Raw genomic sequence first — 20,947 nt, forward strand, 5'->3', positions numbered from 1 at the left:
AATATTTGTAATATTTCTATTAAATTTTGTGAAATATATAAATAAAATACTAAATAGCGCATGGGGGACATGGTATGTTTGTTTTATTGTAGAAAATAATTGTCATTTTTAAATTAAATTGTTTGATAATAAATAAATCAGAATAATTATATTTTTTAAATAGAAACATATTATACAAGATGTATCTTACGAGAAAGTATAAAGTTTCAACGTAAAATTATACGACAAATGTTTTTCACAGTAAAATATTCTATCATTCAGAATATGTAATTTTGTACACTAATTTATGATTTAATCCGAGAATATTTACCGTTACACCATAAACGCTTTAGCATTTGGGATTTATATTATTTTCGATATTTTTCAATAATTTCATATTTAATTGAAATTTCGGATTCATTGTTACTTCGAATCTAGCAAATATTTAGAAAATTTAACAAATTCTTTTAAATTTTACTGCTAACAAATGAGTCGCTAATTTCTTCAGTACATATATAAATTTGCTCCTTACTGATGTTGTTTAACATTATTTTTACAATAAATTCATTACAAGAATAAATAAATTTTATGCGAATGTGGTACTAATTTAGGATAAATTATTAATTGTAAATATACAAGAAATATATAAATTTGTAAAGAAATTAAAAAAAATTTTTTTTCCTAAGATAAACCATGTTGACAGCATCATTGTATTGCCATTAACAAAAAAACGATTTCAACTTAATCACTCTTTTTCGAGTTCTATTCGATTTTAATTCTAGATAAAACTCATGGATACAATTTATAATTACATTCGGAAGAATATAGACAATTTTACATGCTTATATCGACTTCCTAATGATTGTCAGTCATTTAATTAAAAAGTGAACACAAATTTGATGGCATTTTAAAACACACAATTTTATTGTTAATGTTCTTTAAAATATTGATTAGTGTATATTTAATGTAATAATTGTAGCTTTACGAATCCAAAGAAATTATATGACGTTGTCAGTCCATCATATTCGATAAAACAGTAAATCAATAAATATATTTTTTTTTTCAAATCATTGAATGATCGAAGCTTAAAGTCTTATTGTAATTGTTTTTAACGTAGAATATGCATGCACTATAAATTACAATTAAACATTAGTAATTATCTTCTCTGTTGTCGAAAGGGGTCTTCACGAAATAAGTCGTCAGGGTTCCCTTGCCCTTGACGTAGATTGGCCCCCGACAAGTAAGTTCGTAACCTACATTCTTCAATATTTTGGCTGTATCCTCGGTGACTTGAATTTTACCCATTTCGCCACAGCTATCCATGCGGGAAGCAACATTTACGGTATTTCCCCAAATATCATATTGAGGTTTTTGTGCACCTACGACTCCGGCTATCACTGGTCCATGATTCAGTCCTACACAGAACATTCAAAGAAACGCCAACAATTTTAATAAAAACGGATATTTAAGAATCATTACGGAACATTGCAATTGAACATGCACGTAAATGCGGGACGATTAAATTAACAAATTACAATTTGCGTATTTATAATTATATATGAAGGAACGAAATTGAAAAATATAAATTTAAAAGCAGTTAAAGCTCTGTATTTATTTTAATTTATAATAGGAATAAATGATTAGTATAGCAATTTATATATTTTACAAAATTACAAGCAGTCATTTTGTAGTAAATGCAAATTTTAATGTTTATTTATTACATTTAAATCACGACCATAATTTGTAATGAAATTGATTTTTATACTATTATGATGAGATTTTTATGGAAAAAAAAAAAAAAAAAAGAAGTTTTTGTATAGAAATAGTAATGTTTTATCGAACTCACCTATTCTTAATTTAAATCTTTGAAATGATTCCCTGTTAATTTGATCTAATAAGGTCATAAGAGAAATGGCAAATTCGACAAGAACTATAATATTGTGCTCTTGTTGTTTGCTAAAATCAATCTAAAACAAATTGGTTTGTATATTACAGATTTATATTCGATCGATCATTATATTTGTTATATTGCTATTTTATTATAAATGAGAAAAGCAGAGATTCAATACATATTTAATTTTTAACAGGAATTTTGTAATATGTTTTTGTTAGATCAAACTAAAAATATATGTATTAGAATTTTAGAGAATGTAGATTTAAAATTAGTATTGATACATGGAATCTGTAGTTGAAGAGAAAATAACGAAATATATTAATAATATATTTATTGAATTTAAGAGCAAAATATTCTACAAAAATCTAATATTTACTTCCAATATAAAACAATAATTATAAGCTTTTGAATAATATTCTAATTTTGAATTAAACACTATGTTTCATCATTAATTATTTTCTATAATTAAAGAATACTGTTTGTGACTTGATCTAATAACGAAATGTTGCCATTTTAGAAATTTTATCTAGTCTTTTTACATTTTATAATTATAGTTAATTATTAGATATTATATAATTATGTAATGGAGTAGCTTGTCGTCACGTTATTTATAATATTAAATAAAATATCTTTTATACCGATCCATCTCCATCTTCCTTTCCGGGACTAAGGCCACAAGCGAGCATATAAGTGCTGCCTATTGTCTTAATTTTCTCAATACTTGAGTACTTGGGCTTGAGTAGCAATTTATCAAAGTCACAAATGATCTCATTTAATAGTCTTAAACATTCCAAGCCTTGTTTATTAATATCCGTCTCGTCGTAAAATTCTTTATAATTTGGAATTGAAGCGAACATAACAGCAATGCTGCTGTAACTTTCGTGATATAGATCCTGTTTCTGAAAAGCATTAATTTACAGTCACAAGCCAGTAACAATACAAATAAGTATATCGCGTAATTGAATACGTATTATTTATTTAAAAATTATTAAAAGACTAATATTGATGTCAATTCTAAAAATCTTTGATGTGTGTTAAATTATATAAAACTGACTTTTAAAAATGTTCTGCGAATTAAATTATAAACTAAACATTCCATGATTTGTTAAGGGAAATAACAAAGTAATGTAAACTATTATATGACATAGGCATAAGTTTATTAATGTTTTATGTACACTAATTAATTACACATTATGATTTTCTTTTAGTTTATATAATATTATTTTTGCGATTAGATGTTATAAAATAATTAAGCTATTACCTGATTTTCTCGCGAAGCAAGAAAATGTCCAGCTACGTGAGCAGGAAGAATATTTTCTAAGAGAATCTTATTGATGCCCCTCATTGTTTCAACCTCATCTTGTTCAACTTTCAGTTTGTTTTTCCATAAAAAATCGGTGCGCGAGGTGTACTCAATTCTTCGATCAAGTACATGTAATATTAAGCACACGAGACCCAAGAGAAAGCCAATTTGAATTAAGTAGTATATTTTGAAAAATCTGCAATTCATACGCTCTTTTGAAAGATTTATCTGTCTATATTTAAAAACTGAACCAATAAAAGTCCCTATACAAACTCTAATTGTAAAATGATTTATTCATTAAAAAATTATAATTATACGTAATCTGTATGTTAACGAAGTACGCCTAACAATTTTTATGAATATCAAGATATTTATTTTGTATATAAATAAAATAGTTAATCCAAAACATAGAGATAGATAATTCAATTAGCCGAATATATCAATAGAGAAATATTCGGTTCGATAGAGAAAGTTAGAATCGTTTTGTTTAATCATAGGTTGCGCATCTAAAAGAGATCGATGTACTTCATCAATTAAGAAATAAGAATATTCGTATTTAAAGATAAGAAATATATTTTATTGTTTGATGTATTTATATATTACAATTCTTACTCATTTTTCGGGTCAGTATAATAATCCTGGATGACGAGGCATTTCGAAAATATACCAAGGAATGTACAAATCGAAACAACCATCACAGCGAATTTGAGGACCAATCCTACCCTTAGATGAGTCCATCCGACGACCAACGCAATCACCGCACACTCTACGTACATCTAAAATACAAAGTATATTTAATCATTATATTAATATAATTTTTATTGCAGCCCTTTGTAAAATTTACGGACATTCCAGTTCATAATGTAAGCGAATCATATCACTTTATCGTATAAATAATGTTTATTATTTATAAAATTGAGTTACTCTTAAAATACATAATAATTATGTAAAACGTGAAAAAAGGAATTTCGTATAGTACAGCGCAGAGAAGAAATTTTAGAGTTAATGAGTCGATTACCTAATTATTGGAAAGAGACATTTGTAAATGTACAAAAAGAAAAAAAGTACAAAATTAATATTTAAGAATTTTTATCCTTATTTATTGGTAATTTTCTATATAAATATAATTTATAATAGCGGATAAATTTTTTTACCGTGGCCATGTTATTTTCCCATTTAGAATCAACGTTGGTAAGACTAATAACGCATGAGCAGATCGCTAGAATAGTTGTTATCAAATATACAAATATTCTGATTCCTCGACTCAGAATCACACGTTCTATCTTGTGGTTCTCATTTCCATAACTTATATTTGTCTTACTTGAAAACCATGAAATTGCTGAGAGTATTGACAGTCCGATTATTCCAGCACCGAAGCATCCATAGATCGTTACGTTTCTATCAAAGTTAATACGTACGTATGTAATGCAATGTTTGCTATGATGTAAACATTAATTTTCATTAATAGCTCGTGTGAATCATAATAATTATTATTTTAGAAAATTTAATAAAAGTAAACATAATTTGTAGTGCGTTATTTTCAAAAGTATTTTAATTCATCGAACTTTTCGACTATAATTAAACCAATGGAGATTCATCGAATATACGTCATTTTGTTTAATATTTTATTATTTTGGTTTTTCATAAAAACGGCTAAAAGCTATGAATATGTGTGTGTATGTGTGTTTGTAAATTAACATCTCTAAGTACATTTGGTTTCAGCGGCTATTTCGTAGTAAAAATATTATATTTCTTAAAATATATTAGTATGATTTTCAATTCATTTATCTTATTATCAGAGTCTGCATCAATATAATTATTCCGTATTCATAGACTTATTATAAGTTTTTTTTTTCTAAAATTCTATAATTAAACTTAAAATACCTAGAATATTTTTAATGCTCGCATTAAAATTATTTTTATTTTCTCGATTCAATTTGCAACATATACTTTTAATATTTTATTCAGAAACGTTTAAATAATGACTGCGATCTGTATTTCGTTTCAATTTTATATTCTAAATTATCTTTTAAATAATTTTCATGTTAAAAGCAAAATAAGCGTTTTTTTTTTGTAATTAAACATACAAGAATTATGTATACTAACCCAGGTAAATAGATTATTTGTATGAAGAACATAATCAGATAGAGGAAGGTTGAGATGAGAACGTACCAAGGATATTGTTCATCTCTTTGCGCCCGATACTGCTGTTCTTGACTTATATCCTTGAACCAATAAGTCAAGTTTGACATCACTTCACCTCTACTCCACCATTGCCTATAAGCCATAGACTTTATCATTATTATTATCGGTAGTAGTAGTAGTATATTTCCTTTATTATTCAATTTATTCGATTCAGAGTGAAAGAAAATATAGTTTAAAATATAGTTTAGCACGATTGTATTAATAAATAATCAACAATATAGATAAGAAATGAAATAATCCATTAATTTTTAGGTACTTATAGTACTGTCTGGTTTAGCAGAAAAATCTCGAACTGTCAATGTTTGCCTTAAAAACATAAAATTGATCATAGAAATCATCTTTTTCTTTAGATTGCGATATGTAATTTCTCTGAAATTTAATACTCAATTGAATGCAGTAAAATTAATATTAGAAAGATTAGGTCGATAGATTACTTAACATTTTGTAAATTTCTATAAATATTAAACACGGAAATTGCTTATAAGTAGTGTAATTATTGTTTTTACCGAGTGTAGATATTGTTCATGCTACATGTATAAATAGTATAAACAAGTCCATTTATAAATGTAAATGCCGAGATACAGATTATATGGTTATTACATTATATAATAAAATATAAGATTCAAATTAGTAGAAACTTCTTAATGAATACGTCCACAACATATCTTTCATAATTATTACTAGAGATATGAATATGAATGGCAGTTAATTAAACGGTGCATTATATTATATTCTGAAGAGAATCACAATTTTCATCATGAAATGGCTAAGAAACAAATTTTTTCTAAGAAATAAAACAAAAAACTCATTGATAAATTATAAATTTGTTTATATTCATTTTAAAACATTAGAATTATAAAATTATATTCTAAAAGATTAATAGAAAATATGAGTCTTGCTAATTATTTATCTTAGATTAATGTAGTTATAGGTTTATGAATTTATTTATATACATTTTTCTATTTATCTATTATTACTTCCAATACATTTACAACAATACATTTATCGATGTATTTTTAAATTATATTTTATTTTTCAAGAAGATTTTTAATTTTGTATCATATAAATAGAACACATAACTCTTGAACATTCTGAAAATTTTTATCGGATCATTTATTTTGAATAATAAGATAAGTTTAATTATTATTATAATTATAATTATTTTAAGGAAATTGTTGAAATAAAAGGCTAATCGTTATATTTCAGAATGAGCCATCTACGTGACTTCTTGAGGTGTATATTATATTATATGAGATTGATTTGAGATTTATAAAATTCTTCGGATGTGAAAAAATGGAAAGAATATGTATGTTAGAGAAGTTACGATTGTGGGAGATTATTTTTAAATCGACTTTTTTTAAGACTAAAACAACGAAATCAAGTTGATAGGTGGATTTATATATTTAATGAATAAAGATTATTCTATTTGATAATTCATGATGTGAAATAATATTTCTTGAAATTACTCGACTTAAAACGAGATTAAAAAAAATATATATATATATATAATTATAATTTAAAATTTATTTTCTTTAAAAATATATTTCATTGCTTGAAGTTTAAAGTAATATACTAAATCAAAAGCTGCGGATTTTTTATTCTTAAAATATATTATTCTATAAAATTGAAGAAAAATAGTAATATTATATAGATTTTGTGCTTTTACTCGCAATGTTTTATTGATTTTTATTGTACCCTAATGTTTTTATTATAAAACACTTTAAAATAATTTTCAATCATTAACATGATATCTACTTTAATAGAATATTTGAAGCCTTAATGTTAGTAAAAATATTTTTTATGAAAATGAAAATCGATCAATTATGTTTTTGAATTTATATATTCTATTCGTAATAAGATATGCGGGCAGATTTACACTTACTTCACATCAAAACAAGTAGAGTTATTAATCAATAAATTTGACTCGATCATTGCTATACTCTGTAAAAATATTTAATATTTCTGATATTTAATATCGTTGCAATAATAATAAAAACCATACAAACAATAAATATCACTTACTGTGAGGCCAATATTTTTTGCTAAAGTCGACTCTGCGATATTCGCAAATGGCTTGTCAGCACCCCAACATTCAACATATTTTGTCATTTTACTGCTTGGTCTAGACCTAATGAGTAATTTCTTCAATTAATTGTCAAGGTAATTTCTGAAGTGTAATTAGTTCAGTACGTTTACAATTTTTCAATAAATTTATCAACTTTTTTATTACTTCGCTCTTGTATTAAAAACAAATATTTTCCATTTGACTGTTCACGTATAGGTAATTACTATATATTTTAATTCTTCGAAAAAATTTTATAATAAAGAAATAGTAATTTCTTTCACTGAATTTGCTTTTGAATGCTATTTATAGTTAGCTGGTGGGCTTTTACTTTGATGAACATAAAAATAAGTTATCAAAAGAATTAATATTATTAATAGAAACAACCAATATTCTTACAAATAAAGCAATAAATCTTTCATTTAATGCCTTCATTAACATTAATAGAGAAAATATAAATTATCAAAAATATATTCTAATTCAGATAAATTTGACAAATATGTTATTATTAAAATATTTGTACTATTGTATAATTACATATCCATCAATACTAAATGAATTCATAATGAATTAATTGAATAATAATTTTTGTAAAAAATATTGATTGATTTTTAAATAATATAATACATATTTTCTATCACATTTATGACAAAACTATTTATAATTTACTTAAGAATTTGATTGTGAGGAATATAATTGTTTTTACCGTGAGGGTATACGACTTGAACTTTGAATTATTTTGTCATTCTCTCCTTCGCTCTCCTCTTTATTTTTCTGTAAACGTAAAAATAATAATACATAATTAAGAAGCCTTTAAACGTGTAAATATATGAATTATTTTACACAATGATGTATGTAAGTTTTACTTTTTAAAGCATTACTTAAATTTGCTCGTTTTATGTATTGAATTGTAGTTCATGTAATAAGAGATTGTCAGAAATTTATAAAAACGAAAGTTTGTGGTTGACAGTTTCTATTCGAAGCAGTTTATTAGCTTTCACCTATACAATAATAATTGTTATTCTCATTATCGATTCTCCTTCATCTCACTATTATTATTATTATTATTTCTATTGCTATTACGACCATTATTATCATTAGAATTATCATTATTGTTATTGTTACCATAGTTGTTGTTGTTATTATCATCATCATCATCATCATCATCATCATCATTATTATCATCATCATCATCATCATCATCATCATCATCATCATCATCATTATTATTATTATTATTATTATTATTATTATTATTATTATTATTATTATTATTAATTCGATTTTTTTTATATTATTCTTTAATATTGATTGGATCTAACCTTTGGTGGAATGATGAGGAATGTTTCGACATTGTGCTCGGCCAGGTAACCTTCGCGAAATTCTCCGTTTCTCGGTTCTACTTCAAAGCGATCGCCGAGCTGCAGAAGTGTTGCTTTCGTCACGTGAACTCTTCTATATATTTAAGTAATTTCTATAAAGAATTTTTAGTAGACACAACTACAAAATTAAATCATGGATAAAATTTTTATACAAAGTAATTTAAAGCATAATATATCAATATTGTTTGTTTAAATTTCCAATCACTGACCTTATCCGTTTATTTGAACTTTAGTATTTAATGATACGTTATGTAAATTGTAAATTAGTAAAGAACGAAAATAAAGGAAACGACTTATATTATTCTAGACAAATGCTGATATAATTATATAGTCAATTAAATTAATATTATTCTTGATTTTGCTACATTTAAATATAAAATTTAATTATTAATTTAAAGAAAGGGACGGTAAATTTAATGATTACTTGATTTACATTATAGAAATATCATAAGTTTATTTACTACATTTATATTATTTTTTTTTTATATTCAATAACGTAATAATACAAGGGCTAAATTAATTTTGTTCTTTTATATTAAATTCTAATCTCAATTTCTGTTTTAAGTTTTTATTTATCAAATCATTTTGATTAAAAATGTAATTACAAAGTCGGAGTGCGTGAGTCATAGTGTAGTACACTCAAAGATGATAATTACATCAGCAAAGATTCAAAAGTACAGATGGGCAATTAATTATTTTTAATTCATGTTTCATAGTAAATTGATTGATAATATATATTATAATTTTAATTTTTCCACGTAATATTAAACGAAATAACGATAATTGTCATTACTTTTTATTATTACTAATATATCTCAATTATAAGTTAGTAGATTCTTATAGGAAGCATTTAGTTATTTTCTCAATTATAAGATAACGAGGAATATACTTTACGCAGTATAAAATGTATATTATGTAAAATATAAAATGTTATCAAATTTGTTTTCTTCTCGTCCCTATTAACAAAAACGTGTAAATTCATAGTATATTGCCTAATATTAACTAATAGCGGTTTCTAAATCCATAATTTCCGTTCCCATCTTAAATAAAGATCTGCCGGAGTTTTTAAAGCTTCAATAAATAATTAACACAGTACTAACCCAGGCACGCCACCGCTTTCCATATGATTGGCTAAAGTCACATCGTCACTCCAGACATCAAATTGCCATTTCCGAAGACCAAGAACTCCACATAAGACGTTTCCGGTATGGATGCCAATTCTCATGTCGACATTGAAACCTGTTGTTTCACGCACGAAACTGCACGAACATCGAATAGTTATCAAAATTTTAATTCTTATATCTAATATTAAAAAAATAAATCACTAATTTCTCTTAAAAAATTCTGTTTTCCGTATTTGTGTTTCGATTCAAAAGTCACGAAAGAAGCTTATAAATACACACACACACACGCACGCACACACACACACGCACGCACGCACGCACACGCACGCACGCACGCGCACACACACGCACGCACGAACACACACACACACACACACACATATTTTAGTTTAAATTATTCATAAAATTATCAATTTAATTTCAATTTTATTTTAAAATAAAATATTTTTCCGCGCTTAATTATTTATGTTATTAATAAGAGTTATTTATTGTGTAGTGTGAAGATACATAAATTCCTTTATTTAATGACATTTCAAATTGCGTGAGGAATCATAAGGAAATGCTAATGTTCAAATCGTAACATAAAAAAATACTCTAGAGGAGTATAATCGGAAATATGATTATCTATAAATAGTAACATGACAATTAAAAATAGAGTTTGTTCTTTGAATAAAACTATCATCAGTCTAATGATCAAACTTAAATGAAGCGGAATAATAATATAATTGGAGGTATTAATTAATCATAGAGTAAATTCATATTTAATAATTAATAACATATAAAACCAAATGTTATAAAGTGTTTCTATTATATTTTAATTATTATCACTTATGAATAATGTACAAAATACTTGTGAAAAGTGTTATTTGTTTTGAATAATTACTTTAGTATTCAGTATTACAGTGATGATTTTTATCTGTTTTTAATAAGCTCATTTCAAAATTGTTAAATTAGTTGATAATAATAATAATAATAATAATAATAATAATAATAATAATAATAATAATAATAATAATAATAGATATGTTATAAGTGTTGATGTAATATTTAAAATAAATGGGTCAAATTATTTATTATACAAGTAATAGTAATATTTTTATTTTCATAATTAATATTTTAAAAATTAAGGCTCATTAAAATGATTTAATGCAATTTCTGCAATAATTTTTCAATAATTCGTGATTAAATTCCTAAATAAATTTACGATTAAATTAAAATTAATTTGTAAGTAAAAATTTGCATAATTTCATTAAAATAAAATAAATCAATAATTTATGTCTAATAAATAAACAATTAAACGAAAAAATATTTACTAATCATTCGAAAAATACAAAAATTATTTTTGTTTAAAATGAGAATATTAATGAATTCATTACCGTATAGCATCAATCATCTGCAAGCCCATATTAACGCAATTGTAAGCATGATTTGGTCTTGACACAGGAAGTCCGGAAACACAGTAATAACAATCTCCGAGAATTTTTATTCTCATGCACTGATTATCCTGGAAAGACAAAGAAACAATTTTATATTAACAATAATATTATTTTAAGCCCGTTAAAATGTTATTAGGAGAATTATTAATTGATCACTAGTATTATTGTAATTATTAGTAGAAGAATTAATTTCAAATGAAAGTGAAGCTTTTTTCGATGAACGTTCGAAAGTTAATTTTATTTAATTTTTTACTTTAAAAGCGAATCCTTTCCATTAGTACTGGTAAAAAGAATTCGAAGTGAATTTTTTATCTTAACAAATAACCAATTTTCAATTCATAGTTTAGCATATTTCAATAGAATGTAATAGTTTGCAAATCATTTCCTTGCTGTTTACAAACCTGAGCAATTTGATCGAATCGCCCAAAAAGTTCATTGAGAGTTTTCACCAGATCCGAAGCGGATAGTTGCTCCGAAAGTGTTGTAAAGTTTACAATATCTGCGTAAAGTATGCTAAAAAAGCAAAATGAGTTTGGTAGACGTTATTATTTATTTTTCAATTTTACCCTTTTAACATTCGTCTATGCAAATTCACAAGTTTCTCTATAATTTAGCTATACTTCATCTTTATTATGAACATCCCTTCATAATTTTATATGCATATTTTCAAAGCATATTAAATAGTAGATTTTTTATGTATTATGTTAAATGTAAAATCTTCGATAGTTCCTCGGTGTTTCATAGTATTTATTTCGTATATGTTAGTCCATTATTGTCTTAATTTTATATAATTTTAATCTAATACTGCGAATTTTTATACACTAGTAAATAAATGTTCTATTTTTTAAATAAAATCCATACAAATTCTCAGCACTTAATTGCATAAATTATGATTATATATACAGTACATTTTAATAATCATCTAATGTTTAAATAACAAAGTTAAAAATATTATCAATTCAACATTATTTTTCCATTAGTTATCGGTATGAAAAGAATAATTAATAAAGCTTATAAAAATTTAATTAAATCTCGTAATTAATATTCCTCCTATTTATCGTAAGCAAAATGTAATAAAATTAACCAGTAAAAGTTATACACGTTATTTCTTTTTTTTTTTATATGATTATATTTATATACGTTGCACTTACCTTACATTATTGTGACGTTGTACATACATCTCATGAAATCTTGTTTGTTTGCATTTACTAACTTCCTGGCATGCGTCTGCCATTTTCAACATAATACTACGCTTTACCTGTATTAAAGTTTGAAATTGAAATATTTTCGATTTATTTATTTCGTTTATTTAAAATTCGTATAAATAAAATTTTCAAATTACTTTAATAATGCTTAAACAATGATATTCTATTTTTATATATGCATAAACTAATTTCGTCAATAATTTATGGGTGTCGGTTAAAAGATCGATATTTTTAATAATGTTTGTATTAAAAAAAATATTGCGCAAAAGATGCTATTTTTCAATGACTACATTTCAAGGAAATATTTGTCTCTTTTACTAGCTGCATTAAATGTCTTAATTTTTTAATTGTTCAAAACAACGCGTATTATATTCGTCAATAGTTCCTCGATTTAAGATATTTGTTACAAATGTATATTCTTCTTAATAAATATTTTAACAAAAATTATATGGAAAATGTTTTATAATTGTAATTTAATTATTATCTTAAAGGCAATTGATGTTTTATTGCTTTAGCTTTATAAATTTTATTACTACAAAAATTATTAACCCTTCGTTCTGTTATTTGCGCAAGGAAGTTTTGAAAGAAATTTAAAATAACATAATGTATGCATTATATTCATTAAATAAGATGAAATAAAAATATAAATAAAAGAACAATTTATAACATTATCATGTGTATGTGGTTAAATGCGTGTATTTGCCTTTCTATACATTCGTGTATATGTGTATGTACATCCATGGGGTGGAGAGAAGGAGAGATGAATAGAGAGAGAGAGAGAGAGAGAGAGAGAGAGAGAGAGAGAGAGACAATAATATTAACCTCGGCCGCAATGTAGGCAGGAATGACGCTGAGCAGAAGCTGCTCTTGTTGCTCGCGTTCGCACTCAAGTTTTATTCGCGATTCAATTATGGTTTTTGTACTTGCAAATGTTTGATGATGAGCTTGCGATGTTAAAATTCGATAGTACAGGCCCGCTATGAAAGCTGCAAGTACGAAGAACACATCGCTCTTTACCTGCATATAGATTAACGTCTTATTGGTATTTATTATTAATTTAAATTTTTAGCCGATAAATACATTGCATAAAACAATTAAATAATTATAATGTTTGATATAGAGAGGAAAAAATTAATTAAAAAGTTATTGTTTCATTCGATGCATATTATACGTATATTTTTTATACGTATTTATAATTATGTAAGTGTAAATTTCTTCACAATAGACTGATTCATTCTAACAATATCATGAAGATAATAAATAATTTGATTTTCATTAATGCATCGATGTTGCAAATAGGATAGTCGCACGAGATATAATTTTATAATTTCAGTCAGGCGTATTTTATTAAGATTTTTTAAAAAGTACAAATTAATTTCTAATTAATAGAAAATGTTACATACCTCGTATAGTTTGAGATGCTTATCTTCGTAGATATAATAACATATTATCCTTTTGACGACATAAAGAATTATTAGACAAAAGCCAAACAGGGAGGGCTTGTGATCTCTCACGCGCGGCAAAGTGGCCACGACGGCGAGTACCGATACAAAAACAGGTACCGGCCCTTCAAGAATTAGACATCCTAGTCCAAGGATTGTGCTGGCCAAGAGGCCAAAAAAGAGACGAGTATGATGAGAGTTGAGACTAGCAGGGAATTGTGTCGCGATTAAGAGACAGATCGCAGATAATAGCATTACCCCTAGAGTTACTAAATACATCAATACGGAGCTTAGATTCTGGGCTTCCTGTACAAGAAAGAAATAAAAAAATCTTTGATTATTGTAAATTTAAAATATTCAGAAATCAGGTATGAAGGATTCGTAGTTTGGACATCAATTTATTATTAAACCAGTAATAAGAGACTTAGAAAAATTACAATTATGTAATAATGATTGATATTATATTATTAATTATAATTTCAAAGTAATATAATTTCAAAGGATATATATATATATATATATATATATATATATATATATATATACACGCTATTACCACTACTAGTATATAAATATATAAATACTACAATTACAAGATCCAAGAGTGGAGAAACCTAATTAGCCCTGTTATCTCACAGTTTCAAATTCTATTTCATTATCATGTTTTTTGCATTCTCTATTCTCTGAATAATAGCAAACTATGCAATTTGCAATCTAATAATGTCGAATAAATTAGTATTTATTACAAAAAATTTTCTAATGAAATTTTGAAAATGTACCAGCAAGTATCATTTTTTCTAATTCTTTTGTTAATCGATCATTGTAATTTGTCAACAAAGACAAAATGTAACTTTTTCAGTCATTATTTTTCTTTACTCCAGTTATTATCTAAAAAATATATAAAAAAAAATAGGATAACTTATATTTTTGTAATGTTAGCATATCTGTATGTCATATAAGTAATTAAAATAATTAATTGTTATATTCTTATAATAATAATCACATATATTATATATTTGACTTGATTAATATTCTTTTCTTTTGTTTTTCTATATATTATATATAATAAATATACATAAATATATGAATTATTATTAATATATTAATCTTATGGCGATATACTAGTTAATAACATAGTTTAACTGTCAGTAGACCTGTTAATTAACTTAAAAATGAATGGCATATACACGACAAAGTTTACTGTATAACATAATAGGAAAGTTTCATCAGTTAATTACATATTTCATAGAGATAAATATTGCTATTGTTTTACCGAATGAAGGTATTTAATTTTATACGCGAAAAATTTTTTATTTTCAATATATCAAGTTTGAACTTTTAAGATAAATGACTTTTGCAATAATTCAGTTTTAATTGTTCATTGTTTTCCGAATATGTATGAATGCCTAAAATAATGTATATTTTTAAAAGTTAACAATTACTGATTAAATTATAGAATTTGCACTTGTAATCTTACATAATTTAATATTTTTTATCACGATAATTCTGTTTATGCATTAACAGAAGTTTATAAATCCAATACAATTAATAGATATTGAAAGATAAATAATCTGTGATAAAACTCTATTCGTTGCACACCTTATTAATCAATTAAAATAAATTATAAAATCATTCATTAAAATAAATGTATATAGTTCGTAGTACAGTAAGTATTGTACAAAGGTAATTAGATTTTTATATTTCATTATATGAATAAAAATGCTTTTGATAAGTTAAAAAAAAAATGAATATGAGATTTCGGTCATAGTATGACTTGGCAAATGAAAGAAACATTACTCGTCATATCAATTTACAGACGAAGAAATTATTTTTATGGAAAGAACTGCATACGTATATTAAATAATTTAATCAATTTTCTAGTAAAAAATTTTAGTACAATTAAATACGTAAATACAGTTAATTTATTTTACAACTTACTTGACTCGAGATAATTTATAGTTTAATATAGATAGAAATTATTTTTAAGAAGCTTCCAAAAAAAAAAAAAAAACAACATTTAAAAGCAAATATTTAAAATAATATTTTAATCTTATCATTAATATTTTCAAATAATTCATGGTAATAATTTATCTCATCTATTTAACTGGTTAGAATAGTTACATTAATTACATAAATCAATTATCGTTTAGCCTTTTAGAATAAACTATGTATTAGTTACATTGTATTTATTTTATAACAAATTTAAAGTTTTTTTTACATTGAAGATATATCTACAATATATAATATTTTCTACATTTGTGCAAACATTAGATTAAGAATTTTGTTATGTTTTTCCCGCCTTGAACAATATCATAAAAAAGATTTTAACAATCAATTTAATTATAAATTTTATTTATATTTTCTTTTAATTTAAATTAGTTAATAAATATTTTTTTAGTTCCTTGATGTCTACTTTTAGGTTTCAGTATTTAAAAAATGTATTTAATGCTATTTAAACACACTAATCGTTTGTAAGAAAGGCTATGATTTAATCTACTTTAAGTAAATTTCTAAATATGCATCGAGTCAAATATAGTTTTTATATTTTGAAATAACCTTCGTATTTTACCATTTTAGAATTAATAGATAAAGTTGTGTCAATAGTTAAAATGCTAAACAGATTAGTAATTATGATTTAAGAAAACCAAAAATTTCAATGTTTAAAAAGTTAATAACTATTTCATGTAATTTTGATAGAGTTTTGAGAAATAAAATCAAGTTTTACTTTGTTTTTAAATAAATTTAATCATTAAATACGATACCGAGTCATTAACTAAGCGACGAAGTAACTAAAAATGATTAATGCAAAGAACGGAAAAGATACGTGCGAATTATCTACGGTATAAAAGAAAAATAATAATACATATCAATATTAACGAATATTAAATATTATGTAATAGTTACAATGTTGCTATATCAAGAATGTAACAATCATAATGCTATGAAATATTAAGAATTTTTCTACGTCTACTACAACGCGCCATTCTAGCTGTATAATGCTATCTTAGCTTTAACCCATTTAATTAATTAATTAAATGATAAAGTTAAATTAATATAATTTTAATTTCTAGTTTATGGCAAATGGTATGATAAATGGTAGAATTTGTTTAAGGAAATATAAAAAATTTTTTTTTCATTTTACACAAAATGACAAAATTAGCGTTTTTGTAATAATATATTAATGTTTTTGTATTATATTGATTAAATTGAAAATTTTTGTACTAGTTATTAAAAATTATATAAAGATAATTTTATTTATTTATTACAATAATGCACTTACATGGCATACTTAAGAGTGCGTTAAAGTGCAAGTACTTGTAATGTATAATCAGGACAATGTCAGATTCATGAGATCTCCATTCAAGTCAGTTTTCACATAGGAGCAAATTTAATGGTTTTTAGTTTAAAGGGGAAGGCGGCATCTAAGGCTCTTAGACAATTCTATTGAATAATTTATTAAAACGGATCGGAATGAAAAAAAAAAAAACAGGTACGACTTTCGGAACTCTTCTAGGGCAATTAATTTATTAAACAAAAAAAAATTATAAATAAATTTGACAACAATATAGAGAGGTGATAAACAATTGTAAGTATTATGCATAGATAATGCGCAATTTATATATCCTGTTAAAATAGGTCCAGGCTCTTCGTGATATTGATCTCACCATTTTATAAATAATAATATATGAGATACTAATGACAATGAAATAATAAAAAGCTTCATGTAAGCCCCAGTAAAAAAAAAAAAAAAAAAAAAAAGAGAGAGAAAAAATTCAACCGAGAAATAAAATAAAATAATGTATAGATTTCTTATAATATATGTAGAATATGATGTATGATAGTTATCCAATGTTCTTCAATTTCAATTTACAATTACAATATGTAGACTAGTCAGAGTACGTTACATCTCTTCAATTTTCCCATTTTATTTTTTTACTTTAATAAATTGCCAACGGTGTCCAGTGTTATATTAGAATTACATTGAATAGAACGGTACCGACTGTATTATTATTGTAATGCTGTATCTATTTTGCGATGATGTATTTGTCTGATGAAGCGAGAGAGTAGATAAAAAAAAAATTTTTTATGGCAGAATAATGATGATAAGTAGCATGGCGGTCTGTTGGTTCATTATTTACAAGACACAGGAATAAAAAAAAGGATAAGGAGGAATGGAACATTTGTCTGGTTTTTATAGAAGGACGATAAGATAGGAGGACAAAAAGTCGAATAGGAGAAAAAGAGGAGAAACCTTTTCTACTCAATGTAAATGTATAATTTATTATCTAAGACCAAATGAACCGACATTATCCACTATTATATTATATACTGTATTTGAAAATTATTATGTAATTAAATATTTACGCTCTTATTTAAATTTTGAACTATCTGAAAATATAAATCAATAAGTACGTATATTAAGATTGAAAATTTTCTTTTATATCTTATATAGGACTATGAAGCTACACTAGGATGTGTTATAATAATAATAATAAATTATAAAGATATAAAAAATCGTAACGACTAAGAATATAAATTAATACACATAGATTGTTATTGTACAATTATTGTTTAAATTTGATTGTTAGTGTATTGACAGAATGAATTTCAGTGTGATAATGATAATTTCATTATTGTCTATGTAATATAGAAATTTCGGATGCTCTTAAGTTTAAATTAAGCTCAATTGCCCATTCCAATGATTGTTTCTCTATCAATTTCCTCAGGGAAGATCTTTCTAATTTATAATCTTCTCTCTCTTTATTATTGGAGTATCTTGCATCTCTTGAAGAATATGTATCTGTGAATGTTATGCAAAGTAGTAATGTGCAGTATATCAAGCGCTTTATTATTGTAAAAGACAATACTGATAAGCAACATTATATTATGAATCAGAGCATCAGGAACCATCGAAAGGTAACGGAAGTAACCTAGAAATAAGAATATTGACACGCAGCTTCATATTCCGCAATCAATGGAGATGTCGATGCCGAAGTAATAACAACGAATTAGAATATGATACGTGATTTCTTATTACGAGTTTCTGTAAATATAATTATAAATGCAGCGGATGTGTAACAATATTTACTGTATTGTCATCTTATAAAAAGGCTTATAAAAAGAAACTTAACATGAACCAATGGATTAATATCATTACAAAGCATTATTAGTGTTATTCTCATTATTTCCATTGTTATTTATTATTATATTATCATAAATTTACGTTTTTAGTTAAAATTAATTATAGGCTTCTTATTTATTATTGAGTTAATTAAACAATGTTCTAATAAAGGTTGAGGTTGAAAATACTGAAAGTTACGATATAAATGCTTTTACAACTATTTTTGTTATAAACGCTCTATCATATTTACCATTCCTTAAAAAAGTATATTTGCAATTATTATAATTAATTAATAAACATGCTCGAGTTTCTTGAAGTAATAAATATCACGATATTATATGTATGTTATTTGTATTCTTTGAAACGGTTCGAATATCTGCAATTAATATCTGCAATGTGGTACAACCAATACTATTTACAAAAATGTTATCTAAAATATGGAATACAATATGTAATGCAATTATAAGTAGATAAACTGATTTATAATATACTTTACGAAAGTTGTTGCCTTCAATCGTAGTAGTATGTAGTTTCGGACTGAATTAGGAGTTAATATTCTCCTTCAGGCAAAATCAACTTGTGCATATGCCAAGTATTAAAGCCCTTCAGGGAATTTTTGTTCATATTGTCAATTAATCTTATGCTTTATTAGACTTATTTTCACGTTGTTGTATCAATAATTATTCCTTATTCATTATTAGTAAAGCCATCTTTCAAAATGAAAAATAATTGTATTTCATCTTGTAGTTTATAAATTTTTGAAAAAATTGTTTGGAATTATTGACAATATAATATAAACTATCTATTTCAAATTTAACTCAAGGTAGTAATAATATTTATGAATTTTACAATTTATTGATATACTTTGAAAATATGAAATCTACGCATTAACGTATAATATGATATGAGAGCATGAAAAATTATAAAAAAAAATTCGGCGAAAGATTATTAAAACAATTTAACTACTTAAATTACAGCAGAAATAATGATCATGATTTTATAATACTTTATTTATAAATATGAGAATTGCATAGAGTTTTCAATAGTACTTGTTAGGGAAGTATATTTTAAACGTCATAACTCCGTTAGTCCTATTTATTAATTGATTGATTTTTCTCGTAATATTTACTATCGCGAATAACTAATAATGTCCGAAATTTTGATATTATCTACATCTTGGTATGCATAGAATATGTGAAATATTATATTAAATATAGCAGATAAAAGTTCCTAAACACTGAGAAAAAATGTAAATGAACATCAAATAAAGTTAAAAATGCAAATTCACTTAATGATATATATATATATATATATATATATAAAAGTATATGAGTATATAAGTATATAGTACTTACGTGAAGGCAAAAAAGACAAATGAATGTTGGCAAAATGGCAATGATGGTAACAGCAAGAACGCTGGTATAAAGCGAAGCTGTCAACTTTCCCTCGTATCTGTCGCGCATCTCTTGTAGTTCCTTGTCACCATCTTCATTGACAACCACCAATGAAACATTTTTAGGACGCTCTATGTGCAAAAGTATTGATTTCGTTAATTTTTCTTTCTCACTTAGCAGATACCATATTATATTTAAAAGAATATTTGAGTTTTGAAGGACATCAAGTTAAACCGTTGCATCCATTAGAAATGAATTTTATTAATGATCAATTAAATGAGTATTTTATTGATAGTCTCTTAAATATTTTCTCTTAAGTATTTTCTTCTAATTCACAATCTAATTTATCGAGTGTTATTTGAATTAGGATACAAGAAGGCTTTTTCTAGGATCAAAGAA

At 24.9% G+C, this 20,947-nt stretch overlaps 1 protein-coding gene across 1 annotated transcript; it reads right to left on the bottom strand.

Annotated features, from left to right (window-relative positions):
• Positions 1 to 650: 650 nt before the first annotated feature.
• Adcy2 (adenylate cyclase type 2 Ac76E) lies at positions 651 to 20,675 on the bottom strand. Its single transcript, XM_011506712.1, has 17 exons — positions 20,510 to 20,675; positions 13,994 to 14,338; positions 12,537 to 12,643; positions 11,787 to 11,898; positions 11,326 to 11,453; positions 9,926 to 10,084; positions 8,766 to 8,898; positions 8,150 to 8,217; positions 7,404 to 7,509; positions 7,264 to 7,322; positions 5,283 to 5,453; positions 4,331 to 4,574; positions 3,789 to 3,952; positions 3,135 to 3,372; positions 2,512 to 2,772; positions 1,826 to 1,946; positions 651 to 1,394 (listed from the first exon to the last, which is right to left on the bottom strand). Exons 1-17 carry the CDS (start codon positions 20,615 to 20,617, stop codon positions 1,129 to 1,131), a joined length of 2,790 nt encoding a protein of 929 aa, XP_011505014.1. The 5' UTR covers positions 20,618 to 20,675; the 3' UTR covers positions 651 to 1,128.
• Positions 20,676 to 20,947: the final 272 nt, after the last annotated feature.

Source organism: Ceratosolen solmsi, unplaced genomic scaffold, assembly GCF_000503995.2.
Source record: "Ceratosolen solmsi marchali unplaced genomic scaffold, CerSol_1.0 scaffold6, whole genome shotgun sequence".
NCBI classification, from domain to species: Eukaryota; Metazoa; Arthropoda; class Insecta; order Hymenoptera; family Agaonidae; genus Ceratosolen; species Ceratosolen solmsi.

Excerpts from the sequence above, each read along its gene's own strand:
- Adcy2 (XM_011506712.1), bottom strand. The coding sequence starts at position 20,617 with ATGCGCGACAGATACGAGGGAAAGTTGACAGCTTCGCTTTATACCAGC. Across the intron at positions 11,899-12,536 it reads CAACGTCACAATAATGTAAG|CATACTTTACGCAGATATTG; the intron begins GTAAGTGCAACG and ends TTGCTTTTTTAG. Across the intron at positions 2,773-3,134 it reads TTGCTTCGCGAGAAAATCAG|AAACAGGATCTATATCACGA; the intron begins GTAATAGCTTAA and ends AATGCTTTTCAG.